The sequence below is a fragment of the Homarus americanus genome, unplaced genomic scaffold, assembly GCF_018991925.1.
Source record: "Homarus americanus isolate GMGI-L3 unplaced genomic scaffold, GMGI_Hamer_2.0 scaffold4896, whole genome shotgun sequence".
NCBI lineage: Eukaryota > Metazoa > Arthropoda > Malacostraca > Decapoda > Nephropidae > Homarus > Homarus americanus.
The window spans coordinates 1939902-1960445 of NW_024749657.1; the positions used below are offsets into that span (position 1 = coordinate 1939902).

Sequence of the window (20544 nt, forward strand, 5' to 3'; positions counted from 1 at the left end):
GACCAAACAAATACCTGTAATGTCAGAGTGAAACAGGGAGAGACACTTTTGTGTTTTTCTTAAGTGTTTACACCATTCATTCTCAATATTTTCTAACATACATAAGAAAATATACTGAAGAACAGTAAATACTGTACAGTTAATAACTATATAAGTGAGTCATAAAGTGAAGTACAGTACAGTACTGTTAAGAAGAAAACAGAGGTATTTTGATGTGAGTTTGTCTGTCTTGTTTCCCATAAACTTTATCTTGTCTGAAGCATATTTCATTATCACTGTAGATACCTAAGTAATGAAACATAAAATTTACTTGTTTATCATATCACCACTTATCAATTTACTAGCTGTTTGGGCAGTTGGTCTTTTCTTTAGTATATTGTACTTTGTTATGATCTTTACTGCCCAATATTAGCACTGGAGGAAATCTCACTTCTCTCCTGGGCTGGAGATGAAACCTGGGACACAGTGGTGAGAGATGCCTATGTTACCACTATGCAGGTATACAGTATTGTCTTGAGGCAGAAATGCAGAATTCTTCCTTCAATTTTATGTCAGAGGTCCATGTCCCAGCTGAAGGTCAGATGTTAAATATGGCAATGGGGATATTATATAATGTATTTATAATACTGAGTACAGTGCAGTAAAAACTTGCTATATTGTCAGATGTGTGTTCTTCAAGTTGTAATGTACAATGAAGCAACCTCTAGTGAACAAAAGTTTACCATAGATCTGATAATACTGTAACTGCTGTAGATATAAAAAAAATTACAAGATGATTGAGGCTGGCCAGGGTGGGGAGTGGTGGAGTTATTGAGATAAAGCTGCAGGATTGTCTGCCTCTTAGTCCATGGATGGATGTTTAAGATATTGGTCCTTGGTGTTTTACTACCAGAGACACAAATATCACTTGTTGGACATTTTCCACAAATTTTATAGAGTTTTGAGATAGTTTTACTCAGTTAACAGATGAGATCAAACGAATGTAGGAGTGATATGTAAACTGATGCTAGGAGGGGAAGCAAAGGAGAAATACGGCACTTGATCAATGCTTGTTGGTGGTACGGCGGTAATATGTGTAGCTCTCACCAAAATGTCAAGTGCTCGAATCCTGCTTGGCCCAGGCACATGTGAGAAAGGTGTTATTCAGTGTGATACTACTGTACTAAATATCACAGGTTTCCTGGCCTCCTGTTTCCTCCTGTAATAACACTAGATAGACCAACCACCCAAATGGCTAGTGAGTTGATAAGTGATAAAAAAAAAGCATATAAGTCAAACAATATACAGTACTGTATACATATTCAACATATAGTATGGCATACTTTTGCTGTACTATTGATTTAGATAAGGTATCATTTAAATACTGAAGTGTAGGAGGTAAACTGGCTCAAGAGATGTACCGTATAGTATTGCATTACAGAAGGCAGCATAACATGTTGGCTGCTATCAATGTCCCTATCACTTGTGACTGAAATGTGTTATCTTGTTTTTCCGCTTAGTTTTACTCGTTCTTCTTAATCTTTTTGAAGGACACAACCAAGATTTAATCTTCCCGGAATTATGTATGACTTGCTCACAGAGTTTGAGAGAAGCGTTCCGAGACTATTGATAATTTCCCCATCAATTTACTGTCCTGTATTGTGTTTGAGATAAGATTGATTGTAAGAGAAAATGAAAAAAAAAACCCACTTATAGCTCGTCAGTACATTATATTTGTTAGCTGATAAGATTAACTCAGATGTCAATATGTAGGTTAAAATAAAATATTTACTTGGTGTGATCTGTATTGTTTATGAAACAGTTATGATGTAATTTTGTAGATTTGTGAAATAACAGAAGGTACAGTATTTTAATGTCAAAATTAAACACATTCAAGATCATATGGTAAATTTACACTATCTCTCTGTGGTACTAATTAATGCAGGTTGATAAGCCAAGCTGATGGTTATTTTGTTATTCTTAATCCATTCTAAGGTAATTAGGGGGAACTGAACCTGATTACATACAAGTACAGTACAGTGATTCACAACAAATTCTAGCCTTCAAATTTTTCAGTGGTGTTGGTCATGTGTAAGATTTTAGTGTTGCATTAATCATGTTTCCTGTTTAGTTTGTCTCCGGTGTGCAGTGTCCAGTCAGTTTCCACAAGTATTTTGTATTAACTGTACTGGTGTGGGTATTATGGTCTAGATCCTAGACCAGGTCACTCATGTACATATTACCCAGTAAGGTCACAGGGTTGAAAACACAGGTAGTTGGCACTCAAGGTCAAAGGCAATAAGTCATGACGTTACATCAGCCTGTGCACACATCATCTGACACTTGGGTTGAACATAATCTGTCATTATAAGCTTCACATATTAGTTCCAGGTGCTGCTCTGGGCTGGGGAGATGCCTCTTCCTTAGCACTTAAACAGTTATAAGCAGAAACCATACAGTCTAACATTATTATCACAAGAAGAACAAATTTTCCATTGTTATTTTTTATGTTTCATGAGTCGTTTATTTGCTAATTACTGTACCCAGTTTGAGCTGACCATGTCAACATGTGTGGCTGACATTACCCACAGTGTACACAAGTTTCATGGAAAGAAACTAGGTTTGTCCTGACAGTTTTTTTTTTACCAGGTGAAGGTAAATATAGTGTCAGAATTCACTGGGATGTGTTCAGTAATTGAATTAAAATACTGAAAGTTGTGTGTTGAATGATGGTTGGAGGTTATTGAATGTTCCTGGAGGAGAACATTAAGGAACCAATTAGGTTTTTTTTTTTTTTTTTTTACGGGGATTAGCCCACCTGGGCACAGGTCACTGACCCACATCAGGGCCTGGGGCTGGGAATTTCAGTGCTACTCCAGCTGTGGGACAAAATTCCCAAACAGAGGCTCTTGTTCTTGATCCTGGTGTGACTCTTAGTGTTGTCTGAAATGGAGTCTTGGATCTACACCCTCCACTGGTCCCAAAGTGACATTCTCACTACCTTTTGGCAGTTTATGCCTCGTGATGTAAGGATATTTGAGGTGGAGAATGTTTTAAGAATACGGTAACAGCATTTGGCCACCTTCCCCCAGTGGTTGCTGTATAAAAGGTGGTGTAGAAGGTTACATTATGGGGGATGATAAGCTTTCTCAACTTTGATGGACTAAAGAAAGTCATTTGCACACCTTAAGGAGATGGCCCCACAATATGTGGAAAGTAATGGTGGAACATTCAAATGGTCAGAGGGTCCAGTGTCTTAAAGGTTGGAAAAGATTTTTTTTTTGTACATTCAAGATTATTTTCTTTAAATCAACACTGCGCTATATATTATCAATATGTTAACTTAAGTTCAGAATGACCAATAATTTCAATGTATAATGCAAAAATATTCAAGACGCCAACAAAATAGATGTTCACTCCACTGTTTTCAAAACCCCCACTGACGCCTTGCGGCTGACTTAAGCATCTGATGAGCGCACAAAAAAATAGTTCCCTGTACTGCATATATTATCAATGTTAAATAAATGTGAAAATGACTAATAATTTTATTATAAACATGCAAAAATATTAAAGAGCACAACTTTATTGATATTTACTCCATTGGAAACGAATGTAAACATTGAACAAATTACTGAATTGGCAGACTAGCCCATCAGCTGATGTTCACAACAAAACGTGTTGTTCGTAAGGATTTCGTTAATCTAATTTTTGTTCGTTAACCGAATTGAAGATTCTTATGAAAGGTAATTTGTTAACCGAACCGTTCATTAACCGAGGGACCACTGGATATGTTTGTTGTGTTGTCGAAATTAAGAGAAACAATTGAGACCCTGCCACCCCTACAGCTAACTTCCACCAATGATGGCCACCATTTAAGGGTTAATAATTCATTAAGTAAATAAATATCTAACTAAAATATTCTAAGTTCATTCTAAAATTAACATCAGTAAGCAAAAATTATTAATAATTTACAGGATTTATGGTTTGTTTATGTACAGTACATACATGATAACTTAGGCAAAATATGGTTCATGGTTCTAGGCAAAATAAGGCTCATGGTTCTTGGCACGATTTTCAAGAGATAAATGAGTAAATATAGTACTGTACAGTGTAATATACAGCAGACACAACACACCTTTTTTATTTAGTGAGTTAATTAACTCTTCCTAAGAGTGTGTGTGGAAGTTATGGTGAATTGTTTTTGTCAGTTTGCTTGAAATGTAATTTGTTATTTTTGGATTAGGTTATAAATGAGAATGACTAGATATTACACGTTGAGAGGTAATGCAAGTCTATATAACCATTGAATGTGAAAAAAATTTGGAATTTCCGTAGTATTTACGTGGTGGAGACTTGAGCTGAGAGTGATCTTGATATGACGTACTCAAGGGTCTAGCGTGGTGTGTTGAACAATGTGATAAGATAATAATGTGCTCTTTAGGCTGTAAGAATAAGAAGAAAAGATAATAAATTGTTAAGATTGTTTATAAGTTGTTTACTTCAGTACAGTACTTGTGTTAGGGGTGAAAGTTATAACTATGGCTGTAATAGTTCCCTTCTTGTATATCATTGTACCTGCTCTTATGTCATACAGTATATGCATATTTGTGCTTGTTAATTGTATGGATTTTATGATTTTGTATTACATTTATAGCTATATTTTTATTTTTGAAAAGGAATTTTTATAGATGTGTGTACATACGGTCGTTTCAGATTTATGCTCTACTGTATTCATAGTTCACTAATGTGCTTTAGTTGAGGCAGCTTCAGTATATTATGTGTTAGATATACATAGATTGAATTACAGCTGTACTCTATTACATAATCCCTTTACTGCATTATATGTGTACAGTAAAACATGACGTAGTACCATAGGTCAGGTGATGGCTCTGAACTAAAGGGTGTTAGTGGTAATATGTTTATCTCTCACTACTATGTTCAAGGATCACTCCCTGGCCCAGTGTTCTCCAGCGTGATGCTAAATGTGTCACACTGGAGAACATTGGACAATAAAGATCATAATACAGTAACAAAGAACAGACCAACCACCTCAAGTGATGAAATGATAAATAAATAGAAATAAAAAGAGAGACTCGGGGCCAGTCTCATGGCCAGCCAAAGTTGAAGTGAGTGTCAGCTGTTGTAGTGTGCCACTGACTACATACAGTAAGTCCTCGCTCAACGTCGGGGTTATGTTCCTAAAAAACGCGACGTTATGCGAAACAACGCTAAGCGGATATATTTTCCCCATAAGAAATAGATAAAATACGGGAGTTACATTCCTGAGCCTCCCTTTGCCCCATGAAATACATTACATACACAGAAAATCATTGCCATCTCTATAGAAAATAATGCATACATATACAACTACTAAGTTTGTATTGGTACTCACTGATGGGCGGAGGTGGTAGAGTGAGTGTGTGGTGGGTAGTGAAGCAGAGGATGGCGGGAGGGGAGGAGTATGGCGGGAGGGGAGGAGGAGATGGGAGAGGAGATGGCGGAGGGGAGGAGAAGGGTGGGAGAGGAGGAGTATGGCGGGAGGGGAGGAGTATGGCGGGAGGGGAGGAGTATGGCGGTAGGGTAGGAATGTGGCGGGAGGATGGGAGCGGAGGAGGGTGGGAGAGGAGGAGGGTGGTGAATCACTGAGACTCTGCGCCAAGCCGAGAGAGCATAGGGCGGCCAGATGAGAGCGGGTGATGCACCGTAAAATGTAGTCTGTGACGACGCAAAACGACTTAGTATCGGATCACCGGGATTTAAGAAAAAATTTGGTCTCTAAAGCTTAGCAACATAGTACCGAAACAACATTAAGCTGGACGACGTTAAGCTCGGACTTACTGTAAATGCTCTGGGCTAAGGTAACCCATATCATCTTGGGACTACAACCCTACAAGTTGTGGGCAATGCCAAAAGGGAACAAAAATTATCACAAAATATTTAGTTGATCATTGCTTTATGAAGGAGAAGAGACGCCAGCAACACCCATTTTTTTCATTCATCTGTCCTTGTGTTCGTCAAATCATGAATCTCGTATGTCCATCCATGATGCCTTGGGGCTGTTTTGTTTAATACAGTAATGAAGTTTTCCATCAGCCCCAATACCCTATTAGGTGACCATAAGTTTGTAACATCTGTCCACAAGAAAAGTGACAGATGTGGTGTAGATACCAGTAACTACATGTCTCTTGGTTATTTGTGTACAGCACTGTATCTAAAATCTCAGAAATTACAGTACAGTAGGTGTTGAGGTAAAACGATATCTCTGTGATTATAATATTTTGTACAGCTATCAATCAGGTTTTTGAGGCTCTCACTCAACTGCCACCTGCTTCATCCATCTCACTGACCTTATGAGGATCCAAATTACTCGTGAAAATTACACAATGAATGTAACATTAGATTAACAAAAAGCCTTCAACACAGTGGATCATGATACTGTGTTGTATGTGAAAAATTGTTGGCTATTGGCATTAGATTTGTTGATTGGCTTAAGTTTTATTTTAACAACAGGAAACAAATTATTATTGCACGTGTCGATAGCCTGTGGAGTCCCTAAGACCATTACTCTTTATTTGCAATTTACAGTACAGTACAGTATATGACATGCTCATTGGTGTTACAGTACACAGTATCTGTGAACTGTTGCTGTATGCTGATGACAGTGCCATTTTCAGGTAAAGATGCAGCTGATATAGTTAACGTGTTATCATCTGAACTGATGTTATTTTTAACAGTGACTAAGAGACAACAAATTATCCCTACATCTTGAGAAGACTGGTACATATATTTTGGATAAAAAAAAACTCCAAAGATTGACTGAGTTTTATGTATCATGTGAAAACACACAAACCATCTCAACTGTACCTCAGTGAAATATCTAACAAGGCAAGCTCTTGACTGTCTTAATAACAATTAATGTTGTATTGTGGAAATGATCCATTAGTCTCAGATAGTCTAAATTAGTCCCTCAGCTTAAACAAAGGCTCCTAATGGAAATAATTATGTGATGGCTATGTTGGGTTATCTATGGTCGAATTGATTTACTCTTTATCATTGTTTTTATACCTGCATTGTCTATGTTCACTATCTGCCAGGATGAGTCCAATGACTTGTGAAATGCTACATGTAACTCGTGATGTCCCGGTAACTGAACGTCATATTAATTGCACCAAAATAAAAATAAATACACATTGCATTATGTATGTTAATCTATACAGGACAGGAATACACAAATCCCAATATCTATCACCCATGGTCTCATAATGTTTCACACAGTGTGGACAGATGCTTTTTTTTTTTTTTAGATACTTTACAGTACAGTCAGAATCAAAAGTTTGCAGAAAATCCCCAACCAGCATTATGTTCCAACAGCTTTGCCGGATATCCTTTGGTGAAGTTTCAGTTCTGTTTATTTTACAGTTGTTGCACACAGGAAACTGTACACTGTACTCCCACGGCCTACGTATACCGTATAAAGTAGCCACATTGACTATATTCATGCTGAACTGCATAGTTTATAAAAATGCTTATCCAATTGTAAACATGTATGACAAATTTACTGAATAAACATCATTATCATCATCGTCTAAAGTATGAACTCAAACTTCTTCTTCAGCTGAGTAACAACATGGCGCCCATGTGTCACGGGACCGACTCAGCCAATCAGGTTCGATCACTGAGTTGACCAAACTCTTATCTATCAACGGCTCTGAACTGTTGGTGGAAAGAGTGCCATCTGTGTGTTAAAAACAGTAATACAATGTTAACAGGGGATTTTGGGCAAACTTTTGATTTTTACTGTACATTCTGAAGCATTGTAAACTTTTATGATAATTTTAATGAATAAGTATATATCTATCTATCTATCTATCTATCTATCTATCTATAGCAATATATTTGTCTGTCTGTCTGGGATGGATAGGATACATTGCCTTGTACAGTATATTGATGTTAAATAACTTTTTTAGATGATTTATGTAGTTCATCTTTATGTTTTGTTTTATATTTTTCAGATGACTTGTGTTATGTAGGTCATCTGGGTGTGGATACTGTACACTCTTTCCACAATGAAAAACTTTTTTGATCGTCTGACAAGACGAAAATTTGTTACTTTTGAAAATACAGAACTACCTCGAGTTTTGACTACGATTGATCTCACGTTTTTGGGTGTTGGCTCGACTATTGGTGTTGGCATCTATGTTCTTGCTGGTCAAGTTGCCAAACAGACAGCAGGACCAGCAGTCATAATATCATTCCTCATTGCTGCCATCGCCTCAGTTTTTGCTGGTAAGTACTGTACTTCCTCTTCTCTATCTTCAAGTATACAGTAATGTAACAAAGACAAATGGTTATTATATTAGCTTAGTAAAACATGTGCAGGTAGTTACCATTAAATATTATACAGTGTACTGTACTGTATATACATTCCCAAAAGTGCGATTTTAAACGAAACAACATTAAACTGTTAAATTAGTATCTGATGTCAGATGCAGTGTTGTGTGGAGCTGCAGGGGAAAACAGTGTTCATAAAAATAAGAAGATAATAAACCTGTACAGTAATAGCAGGGCATCATGTGTAACACAGGGGCTGGTTTTCTAAAGGAATTATTTAATGGGAACAAAATGGTTATGGGATTTTCATTAGGTAGAGTACAGTACAGTATATGGTACAATACGGCACGGGTGCCGAATAATTTTTTAGTGGGTGTACAGTAATAACCACCACAACTACAGATGACCAGTCTCTCCCAGGGCCATTGTGAAGCCTGCTACAGTACTGTTACTGTATTACTCTTGCTTACATGGCTTCACCTGTTACTATTTCAGGAGAAATTGGAGAGAAAAATTATTGATATTTTGTTTGTTCCGTGAGAACTAGGATAACCCGCAGCTCAGCACCTGAACATGAAATTAACTCCAATTAAAATAAGAATTTTATGAATTATTTTATATTACTGTACCAACATACAGTACAGTACAGTATACTGAATTTACAAATAATTGGTAATAAATTTTGGAATTTCTCTTCTATATCCAAATGTATATAGTACGTATAGTATAAGCACTCATTACTGTACAGAACGGGTTGAAGTCATTTTGCCCCCTTCAAATTTAGGGGAAAAAACAGTATAGTCGTGATTGCACATTTGCACGTGAAACATTTTTAGTGTAGCAGAATGGGTGATTAGTTGAGTTGGGTACAGTGCTTATTGTTTGAAGAGAGAAAGATTTTCTTAGTCTTTTTAAACTAGATGACAGTAGCTCTTGGTAGTGTAGAGTTAATGAGAGGAAAATAAGAGAGAATTATGGTATTATCACGCAAGACAGCTGTGTGTTCTTTATCATCTCACGTATATTTATGATGACTTGAACTGTTTCTCTTGTTGTCCATAAAGTCTGATAAATTTGTGTAATTAAATGATAGAGAAGAATATATTGATTAATGAAAGCTATACTGTACTAATGCTAAGGTCTTAGACTGCATAGAGAAATGCAACAGAAACCATAGAGGATTGACAAAGATGTAAGGTTGAAGGCATGACACGAGAGAGAGAGAGAGAGAGAGAGAGAGAGAGAGAGAGAGAGAGAGAGAGAGAGAGAGAGAGAGAGAGAGAGAGAGAGAGAGAGAGAGAGAGAGAGAGAGAGAGAGAGAGAGAGAGAGAGAGAGAGAGAGAGAGAGAGAGAGAGAGAGAGAGAGAGAGAGAGAGAGAGAGAGAGAGAGAGAGAGAGAGAGAGAGAGAGAGAGAGAGAGAGAGAGAGAGAGAGAGAGAGAGAGAGAGAGAGAGAGAGAGAGAGAGAGAGAGAGAGAGAGAGAGAGAGAGAGAGAGAGAGAGAGAGAGAGAGAGAGAGAGAGAGAGAGAGAGAGAGAGAGAGAGAGAGAGAGAGAGAGAGAGAGAGAGAGAGAGAGAGAGAGAGAGAGAGAGAGAGAGAGAGAGAGAGAGAGAGAGAGAGAGAGAGAGAGAGAGAGAGAGAGAGAGAGAGAGAGAGAGAGAGAGAGAGAGAGAGAGAGAGAGAGAGAGAGAGAGAGAGAGAGAGAGAGAGAGAGAGAGAGAGAGAGAGAGAGAGAGAGAGAGAGAGAGAGAGAGAGAGAGAGAGAGAGAGAGAGAGAGAGAGAGAGAGAGAGAGAGAGAGAGAGAGAGAGAGAGAGAGAGAGAGAGAGAGAGAGAGAGAGAGAGAGAGAGAGAGAGAGAGAGAGAGAGAGAGAGAGAGAGAGAGAGAGAGAGAGAGAGAGAGAGAGAGAGAGAGAGAGAGAGAGAGAGAGAGAGAGAGAGATCATTCTCTGTTATAATCTTCTCTCTCAAACTCAGCAGGGATGAGCTCCATGAGTGTGTGTACTGTATGTATGTTTGTTAGTACAGCAGGTGTGTCTTGAGTTTCACTTTAGGAACATAACTGAAAGACTCGCTTGAGACGTCTTAAAAACAAAATACTGTAGTTTGGACCCAAGTTAAGGGGTAATACAGAGAGGCTTTGTACAGAGGGGTAATAGTGTGGCCATATGTTATTAAATTATTACCATTGTTCCCAGTAGTTCGTGTCTTTAGTGTATAATCCTTATTTAACTTGTACTATTTTGGTATTGTTAATGTGTGATGATTAGAATTAGATTTATTATTAAAGGAGATTTTTGAGACCTTAGAAACTTTAGATGTATTTATGATGTAGTTCAGTAATGGGATACTTAAATATATATATTTATTTATTTTCCTCCAGGTCTGTGTTATGCGGAGTTTGGAGCCCGTGTGCCTAAGGCCGGTTCTGCGTATGTCTACAGCTATGTGTGTGTGGGAGAATTTGTTGCCTTTGTAATTGGGTGGAATTTGATTTTGGAATATGTAATTGGTAAGTAGGACTAGCTGTATTTTTTATATAGTGGACTGTGCTGTATATAGAATTTGGTACTTAGGAATTAGACTTAAAATTTTATACATGCCAGGATTCATGTGACTCTTGACCCCCTGTGTATGGGTCGTCTATAAGCTAACTAAAATTTTCTGGCGTTAGTTAAGTCAGTTATTAAAAGTGGCGTCCCAGTAGTGATGGGGTTAAGATGTGTTTTGTCTGTACAGTATTAAAGATTATTTTAAGATTTCTGGTTCTTTGTAAGTGACCTCAAGATACAGTATATGACCTCTAAGTCCTCTAGGATCCAACATAGAGATGAACTTGAGTTATGATAAATATAAATTAGTTTTTGTTGTATTGTACTGTAGTTTATTTAGAATAAAATTTGTGTTTTTTAGGAACAGCAAGTGTTGCCACTGGCTTCAGTGGTTATGTTAATGAACTTACTGGCAAAGTAATGTCCAAGGCATTAACTGAGGCAATGCCCATCAACATTCCCTTTCTCTCCGAATATCCAGACTTCTTGGCTTTTGGCCTTTCATTTGTACTTTCAAGTAAGTTTTACATGACTCCTTCTTGTTCACTGATATATTTTTAATTATGTTGTGTTGTACATTACTGTTTTGAAATTAATTATATGAATCTTGATTTCTTATTTTTTTTGGGGGCACCCCCTACATCCTTGTGTAAGGTGAAGCGCAGAAGCGTTTACAGCACCCAACAGGGAAGCATGCTAAGTCAAGGGTGTAGAAGCCTGAAGAGTCAATGGTTTATATCTAAGCAAGTTATTGGAAGCTCCAACAACTTTCCCTGAATATGAATTCACAACTTTCGATTTACAGCAGGTACCTACTTTGCTGCTAGGTGAACAGGGATCAAGGGAGGCTGGGAAGTGTGTCCGAACAACTTCCACCGGCCCGGGAATCGAACCCGTGACATCTTGCTTGCGAGGCAAGAGCGGTACTGCTCTACCCACCGGCGCCCCCATTTCTTAAATTAATTTTTGGTAAAGGCTGAGGTGTGAGGTATCTGGATCCTACTGATTGTAAAGTTAAATACCATAAAGAAACTACAATTATACAAACTATATCATGGTTCACGGTGTCCAATAGTGTGCACTAATTAGGAAGAAGGATGTTTGAATAATGGAGGTGTGTGGGCACTTGGCCTCGTGTGAAGTAATAAAGCTTATACTGATAGCTGTGATAAGTGGAGGCTGACTGGAGTTAGTGATTGTCCTCCATCAAGTTGTTGTAGTCAGGGAGCTAAATATACAAAGCATTTATGAAGGCATGACAATGAGCAGTGTCTCACTCTTAAACATGTTAACTTGAGCAAATTGAGCAACATTTTGATGAAAGTTTGAGTATAAAGTTACCCAACAGTCATGCAGACAAGGTTATAATCATTAGTTTTTTCCTTCTATTAGGGGAGTTAAGACAACATTGAATTAAAAACGGTTTTAAAGGTTCTGTCAGCATAACTCTCCTGTATGCTCCTCCTGTGTTTACCGTTATACCTCACTGTATGTCAGACGTGTTCTTGAAAAGTGCAGCGTTAAGTGAACTAATGTACAGTATAGTTAATACTGTACAAGCTTACCATAGACCTACTGATATAAGTAGGGGTTATGTTTGTGGGCAACATTTGTGGTCAAAATTTTATTACCCAAATAATACTGTACAGTATTACCCCGCTTTACGCGGTTTCACTTTCCGCGATTTCTCATTTACGCGGTGCCTCGCCAGAACCGAACTTTCACTTTCCGCGGTGCATCTACTCATGTACGCGGGAAGCGGCGCGGACAGGATGCGCACAAGGTCGCCCATTCATCAAAACATTACCGAGTTCTTCACCCGCCACCCACCACAGCCGGCCTAAGTCAGTGATAGTGATAGTGAGGATATGGACTTATATGGACTTTGAGGGGTTTGACAAAGAGGCCCTGCAAGCCTATGTGGTGGATAGTGATACAATTGATACAAGTGATACAGGTGAGGGCCAATAATCTGCCCAGCCATCTTTTCTACTAATGTAAGTCTTAAAAAAACTAATATTATTGATATTTCTCTTAATTATTAATTGTGTGTGCATACCATCATAAAGTTAAGATAATATTTTTACTACAACAGAGTTGTGTGTCGTCAAAAAGTGGAGTTTGGGGGTCGGGCCAGTCTCTATTGGAATTAATCCCCTATGTTCTGTTGTTCACTTTACGCGGTACCCTGTGGGTTCAATTGACCGCGTAAATCGGGGTACTACTGTATTTAAATAACTAGAGTATATTATTATAAGCTAAAATAAATATTTAGATAAACACTGTTTGTCATTAAGATGAACTAATGACTTACCTGAGATTAGTTGAGGAAACTGTGTGTAGAGGCCGGCTGGTGGAGTTATGGAGATGAAGCTGCCAGAAAATGTTGTGTCGGCACCGAGTGTGAGCTCTTTCAAGACCAGACCTGACCAACACTGGAGCGGGTTCAGGTACATTCAGGAGCCGGTGCATGCCCAGTACTTGCCAACAGTGCGTGACAGAGACGTGACCGATCGCCCAAGTGGCTAACGAGCCGATCAGTGGTGAAGAGGATAAAAGTAAAAAAAATAAAGTAGGATTGCCTGCTTCTTCAACTAAGGATGGACATTGGAAATATCAGTCCAAAGACAGCTGGGCAGTTTTCTCTTTATTATTTGTATAGATCCTTTTAGTAGTTAATGTTATTGGCTATTAACTTGTTAACTGTTGAGCTTCGTTCACTGTTTGGATCACACTCACTGATGATGGCAGGCAGGCCAAACAGTCTGGTGATGTCAACAATTTGTTCATCAGCTTCATAAGCCCTAAAAATATATAATTTATCTTAAAGATTTTTTTTTTGTTTACCATAGGCACAAATATCACTTGCTGGGCATTTTCCACTCATTTTACCCATTGTAAACTAACGTGATCAAGCAAATGTGGCAGTGATGCATAAACTGATGCTGGGAAGGGGACATGGTGGAGGAATTTGGAAGTTGTTCGACTTTCTAAGGCTACCCAAAGTAGTGCATAACAGGTGGGGGATTTTTTTTTTAATACAGTAGAGTATTTCTTCTGTACTTCATCAACAATACATAAGCCAAACAATGTATAGCGAGGTATACCTGTACTCACAAGAATATGACAAATGTTCTTTGACAGTTTTTTAGTGTTATGTCGTTTGCACCTCTTAGAAATTGATCTTACAGTGTTTATGTACAGTAGGATCTCAAGTTTAGTGAGTTATAAATTCGCGATTCATATGTTTTGCGTCACTTTTAAAATTTCCAGCCTCTCAAGAATAGCGATTTTCATTACCAGTTTTGCAAGTCATTGTTGAGTGGACAGCACGCATTGTCACGGTCTTCTATTACCGTCGACCCGCCGAGTGTTTTTTGTTTCCGGCGTAACGGCAGTTAGTTTGAATGAGCGAGCAGTGCAGTGACCTTGAATTGTATAACCCATTGTGCTTGCATTTTGCGAGATTCTTGTTTAACTATTAATGATTCTTGTATATTAACGATAAGTGAAGTGCGTCATGTAAATGTCGGGAGCGGTTCTGGTGGTAATGATGGCCGTAGAGAAGGTCAACAAGGAAAGCCCCAAGTCAAGCGTGACTACCGTAAGGGGGTCAAGAAGAGAAAATACACCCTTGAAATTAAACAAGAGATGCTTGAAATGATCAAAAGTGGTGCTTGTACCTGTGAAATCATGCGTAGGTTCAACTGCCCCGAATCAACCATACGTTCCCTTAAGAAGAAGAAGGAAGCCTTAACTGCTTCTGTGAAAGTATTCTCAAGATTTTCTAGTAGCAGGACATTCTCCGATACCTCACAACGACACCTACTGCTTGTTATCACAGAACATTACCCTCACAAGTGGGTGGAAAGAAGAATCGTGAGCAAGACGACCTGTCTGGGCCACAGATAAGGCATCAGGAATGTGTTTATTACGCTGCAGTTGCACAGAAGAAACTCATTAACTCTCCACCACCGTTCAATGCTTCTGTTGGTTGGTTGGCTGCCTTTAAGAAGCGTTATGAAGTCAAGTTTGCCCACTACCATGGGGAGAGTGCATCGGCTGATGTCATAGCAGCAGAAAAATATCCACCTGTCTTTCAAGCTCTTGTGAAAGAGGGTGTCCATTGCCGAGACCAGATCTTCAATTGTGACGAAACTGGTATTTTCTGGAAGTGTTCACCTCAGGGGTGTAAAGACTTCAAAAGATAGGATTACAGTTTTATTCACAGCTAATGCAAGTGGAGATTTCTTGATGAAACCCCTGGTTGATAGCCATGCTGCCCGTCCTAGAGCCTACCGTCATGCCAATATGTTGCAGCTCAATGTTTATTGGACGTCTAATAAGAAAGCTGGGGTTACAACGTCTTTATGCACCGATTGGTTTGACAAGCACTTTGTTCCTGACACCCAACAGTACTGCTGGAGGAAGAACATTGACTTCAAAGTGATCCTGGTGATGGATAATGCTCCTGGACACTCTATGTTTCTAATTGGACGCCACCTTAATGTACACGTTATCTTCCTTCCTCCTAACACCACATCACTTTTGCAGCCACTTGACCACAAATTCATCAGTAATGTTAAACTGTTCTACTATCAGTCACTCTATAAAGACTTTCATCAGCAGACAGACTCATTAGTTGAGTTACAACAAATCAAGGCAGAACTCTCTGACAGTGACCAAGCTCTACCAGCCAACCAGGAGGAGGAGATAGTAGATGATCTGACTCCTAGCACCTCACACGCTCCACCCCACAACCGTGAAGTTTTATCAGTTTGTGAATTTTGGAAAAAATATAATATTAAAAATGCAGTGGACAGAATTGTTGAGGCATGGCGTAAGATTAATGTTGCAACAGTGCTACACGCACGGAAGACTTTGTTCGCTAACTCTGAGATAAGTGGGGCAGAGCAGACCGAGGCAAGCAGGGAGAGGCAGTCTGTGGCGGCAACACTTATGGACACAGTGGAGGCAACGCAGTCAATCCCAGCACCGGGATTTTCAGATGTTCAGGTTGAAGATTTGCAAGAAATCGTTGGTCAACATCAGCAGCAACTGACAACTGAAGAAATGTTGGAAGATGATGATGAACAAGAAGAACAGCAACCAACACAAGAGGATGATGTTAAGCCTGGTGAGCCTACAACACGCCAGCTGACTGAGTTGCTCACAAACATCGCACGTCTCAGTGAACAGCTAGAAGAATGCGATACCAGGCCTCATCCTCGTGTGCTCTGCCCTTGATAAGGGTATGGAGGAATATAAGGCCTTATACATGTCCCGTGTTAATGCTCGTCAGCAGCCTTTATTACTCGGTACCTGCGCAAGGCCCAGCCTGTTAATGCCTTGGCAAACATCACTTAGATGATGATGGCACCACCGATGATGATATTGATGTGTTGGGTGACTTACTGGTGGAAGAGCTGCCTTAAGACTTTGAGGGATTTGATGCTGAGGTTAGAGGAGGGGGCAGTAACCAGCCCTCCCCATCAACCAGCCCCGTCAAGCATTTCACTGACTCCATCAAGGTAAGTTATTATAGAGTATGAGTGTATATAAATATTGTTATCAACAATATGTACAATATAATATGTATGAATACATTACTGTGATGTCATTTTCTTGGTGGGTTGTAGGTCATTATACGGGGGTCTGGGTGATGCCGCAGAACTGATTAGGCTTATTTATATGTATTTCAATGTCACTCGTTTCGCGATTTTAACTTTCACGACGCTAAAACCGGTACCAATTAGTCGCTCAACATGAGATCCTACTGTGCTTTATGTTCAGAAAGGAGGCAGTCATTTTGGTCTAGAAATGAAATACTTGGGTAAGACATCAATGATGATGATGATTGATTCTAATGCATATACTTATATATTGTGTAAATTCCTGCCTGTTATTGATGTAGCTATTGTATGTTGAAGACAGTGTCCTGTATTAAGTTTCTTCTTTATTTACAGTTGCTTTATCTCTTGGAGTAAAGAACTCCTCACAAATGAACAACGTGTTTACCTCCATCAATTTGCTGGCGATAATTTATTTTGTCATAGCTGCTGGAACACAAGGTTTGTGAATATTTCCTTTTATTTATTTTGAATGGGGATGATATGAGAAAACATCCTCCAGCCACTTGTGATTCTTGCACCTTAGCTAGCTTCAGCACCACCTCCAGCACTGATAGTGTCACTCGGGTACAAGAACTCATCATGACGTTCCAGTGGTCTGTTCCCAATATTGAGCTTCTCTGTCCTTGATGGGGACCACATGACGATCTTCACACACAGTACATTTAACTCATTAACCATCACCGTCGGCAGGGTGGCATTGTTACTATGGCATCACTGCCATTTTGTATTTATGAATCTCCAGAGGTCACTAGTGAGAGATTTACACCAAAATAAGTTAAAATGGGACTAGTAGCAACTGTCCCAGATGCTTGAGTGGGTTGGGGAGTGGGTGTGAAGGACAGAGCTGGCCTCCCTGCCTTAGCCCATATTTGTCCCTCCCTTGTTCACAGTTTCCTTGACACAGACACCCTAGCATGTCACACTACATAGCTTAGAGGTCATAACAACTATTAATCAAGTGTCTTTGCATTGCTACATATTCCTTTCATATCTTACAAAGAACATTGTATTGCTTGGTGACGTGAGAGAGTGGTGACACGTGTAGGACTAGAGGTTTTGCCATTATCATGTTACTTTATGATCCAGTGTTTAAAATGAATAATTTGTTATATTTTTTTGAAAAGTTATATAAATAAATAAAATATATAACATTTATGTGAGCAGGTAGAAAACAATGACAAAATCTAATTTATTGAAAGAAAACAAAAATTTTATGTTCAGTCAGTCTTGCCATATGGTGAAGGGGTGTTTGTTGCTGCCACTTGGTCCTTGTAATTCTCTACTTATAAAAACATTCATCATGGCAAAACAATAAGTAAAACCTTATATTTTTCATTTATTCCATAGTTTCCCATGAGTTTTAGAATAATTAGTAAAAAAATAAATATTTATGAATGCAAAATAGAGAAAAATTATTTTACATTCATATTTGACTCACTTGCCTGAGAGGCACTGTGGAGTTCCCAGAGACACATGCAGACATTGATGTATAGTGGAAAGTTTAAATGCCTAGAGTGCAAAATTATGCAAGTTTTCTGTCTTGAAAACAAAATACACCTTAAAAAATATCTGTACATGACAGGACGACTTCTACCATAAATGGTGGACACTTTATGGGTTAAAAGTCAGCAACATCCTGTAGTTTACCATTTACACCAGTGAACCTCTTGTGTACCCACCTTCCACACTCACTGCACATTGTTGAATTTCTGGCAACACTTTTCTTACAGGCAGCTTTTGGCCACAAGTCCTTCACCATTGTTGATACTCATTTCTTTTTGCCATGCTCACTCTCACACCCTTAGTTAACATTACAGAGTGTATTTTATGGAGCATATATCAGTTATATCCTCTTTTAATTATATGTTCAGTGGTCCCTCGATTAACGAACACAGTTGGTTCCACAGAGTCGGTTGTTAACCGAAAATTTATGTTAACTTAATCTATTATTTCGATGGGATATTGGGTAATTGGTTCCAACTCACAGAAAAAGTATACATACAAAGTACTGTATACCACTAATAGAATTAACAAAATCTTAAATATTAACTAAATACAGTACAGTATTGTACTGTACAGTATTCTGTACAATAATAAATAAAAAACAATAGAATAAAGTACTGTATTTTAATTTTGAGGTGTGTACAGTCAGTTTTGCTACAATGCAATAGTTTTGTTCTTGTAAAACCTCGCGTTGTAGAAATTCGCGCAATAGAAATAACAGGGCTTATGGAGAAAATAGGATTAGGTGCAGATTACTCGAAATTGAAAAAAAATTAAGTAGTTAGCCTAACACAAAATAAATGTTACATTTATATCTAATAATGAAATCATACAGTAAATGTAACATAATTAATACCACAAAATTAGAGAAATAGTAAGCAAAAATCACTGAGGATGCTTCAAAACAACCCACGTGTTTCAACTGATCGTGTGATGGAAACAGAGAGCGAGGGTGTAAAACGCTATTAGTCCGCACTGCGAAACATTGTTTTTATGTATTTTTTTATACAGTATTTATGGGAACAGCTAAATTTGCAAAAAAAGGATGAAATTTATAGTGTCCCTATCAAATAACACTTCACAAACAAAACACATGAATCAAGTGAACATGTGATGTCGAACGTGAACTGTAAACACTGCATAACCCCGCGCCAAGCGACAGTCCACTTCAAACGTTCGAGTGGAATCGCGTTACAGCCAACACGCGTTCGCGTTTTACAAATATCGTTCTTCTATTCATCAATCACGTTATAGCCAATTTGCGTTGACAAAACACGCGTTGTAGCAGAAATGACTGTATGTCGTATTCCCGGCAGCTTTGTTTACGTAGCAAACAGCTGATTGCAGAGGCAGTTGATGATGACATGCCATATTCTTTACAGAGTGCATTGGTTCTAATGCCTTCTTTATGTTTCATAATTTCTGCACTGTATATTACCAATAAGTTAACTAAATTTCAGAATGACCAATAATTTTAATGTAAAAATGCAAAAATATTCAAGAAACCAACGAACTTGATGTTCACTCCACTGTAAACAAAGTTAAACTGAGAAGCATTGGTGGGTGATTCGATCAGCTGATTGGCACACAAAAACTGCTCCCTGTACTGTATGTATTATCAATATGTTAACTAAATTTTAGAATGACCAATAATTTTAATACAAAAAATGCAAAGATGTTCAAGAGCACAACTTTCTTGATATTTACTCCACTGGAAACAAATGTAAACATAGAACCAATTACTGTATTGGCGGACTAGCCGATAAGCTGACGTGCACAACAAAGCGTGTTTCTCGTAAGGCTTTCGTTAATCGAAGTTTTGTTCGTTAATGGAACTGAAAATCCTTATGGGAGCTAATTCGTTAACCAAAATTTCGTTAATTGGACCGCTTGTTAATCGAGGGGCCACTGTATTGATACCTTTGGTAAGAAGTAGCTATATATCCATAACAAAAAGAATAGATGACTCTAAAACACTAAATATTTTTGTAAATATAAATGTGAAATTAAATATACTATTTTATGGATGTGTTGCAGCAAATTTAAAAAACTGGCAACTGAGCGGCAGTGATCTGAATATAACTTGTTCAGAAGATACCGAGTCCAATGAGGAAAAGTGGGGAAGTGGGGGTTTTGCTCCCTTTGGCTTCAGTGGCATCATGCAGGGAGCAGCCACATGCTTCTTTGGCTTTGTTGGCTTTGACTGCATTGCTACAGCTGGTAAGTTCTTAATAATTTTTCTAATAAGATTAAAGAATTGTGTATGTATATAATTATACTGTACAGTGCAGTTGTTTGAGAATTCTTCAGAAAATTTATTATATGTGAAAAATTTATATTCAGATTCTTGGTACAGCAGTCGAGTGTACTGTATATACTGTACACAATATGCTTATGGTTATTAGACCATACAGTACAGTATAACAAACATGCTCTAATGAGTAGGTAATGGATGTGTAAATTTAAGGTACAGTCTCGTTCAAGATTCTTCAAACATTGCTGGAGACAGCTGGCAACTCAAGGCCATTTGTTTACTATAATACAGTA

General features: G+C 38.3%; 1 protein-coding gene across 3 annotated transcripts in view; it reads left to right on the plus strand.

The window, feature by feature from the left end:
• Positions 1 to 20544, plus strand: part of LOC121853517 (cationic amino acid transporter 3-like) — a 76901-nt gene that overhangs the window by 17064 nt on the left and 39293 nt on the right. For all 3 annotated transcript variants that reach the window (XM_042347671.1, XM_042347672.1, XM_042347673.1), the window contains exons 2-6: positions 7992 to 8265; positions 10693 to 10821; positions 11223 to 11378; positions 16828 to 16932; positions 20035 to 20217. In XM_042347671.1, coding sequence (XP_042203605.1) covers positions 8046 to 8265; positions 10693 to 10821; positions 11223 to 11378; positions 16828 to 16932; positions 20035 to 20217 — 793 coding nt within the window. In that variant the 5' untranslated portion in view covers positions 7992 to 8045. The remainder of the gene's footprint in view (positions 1 to 7991; positions 8266 to 10692; positions 10822 to 11222; positions 11379 to 16827; positions 16933 to 20034; positions 20218 to 20544) is intronic.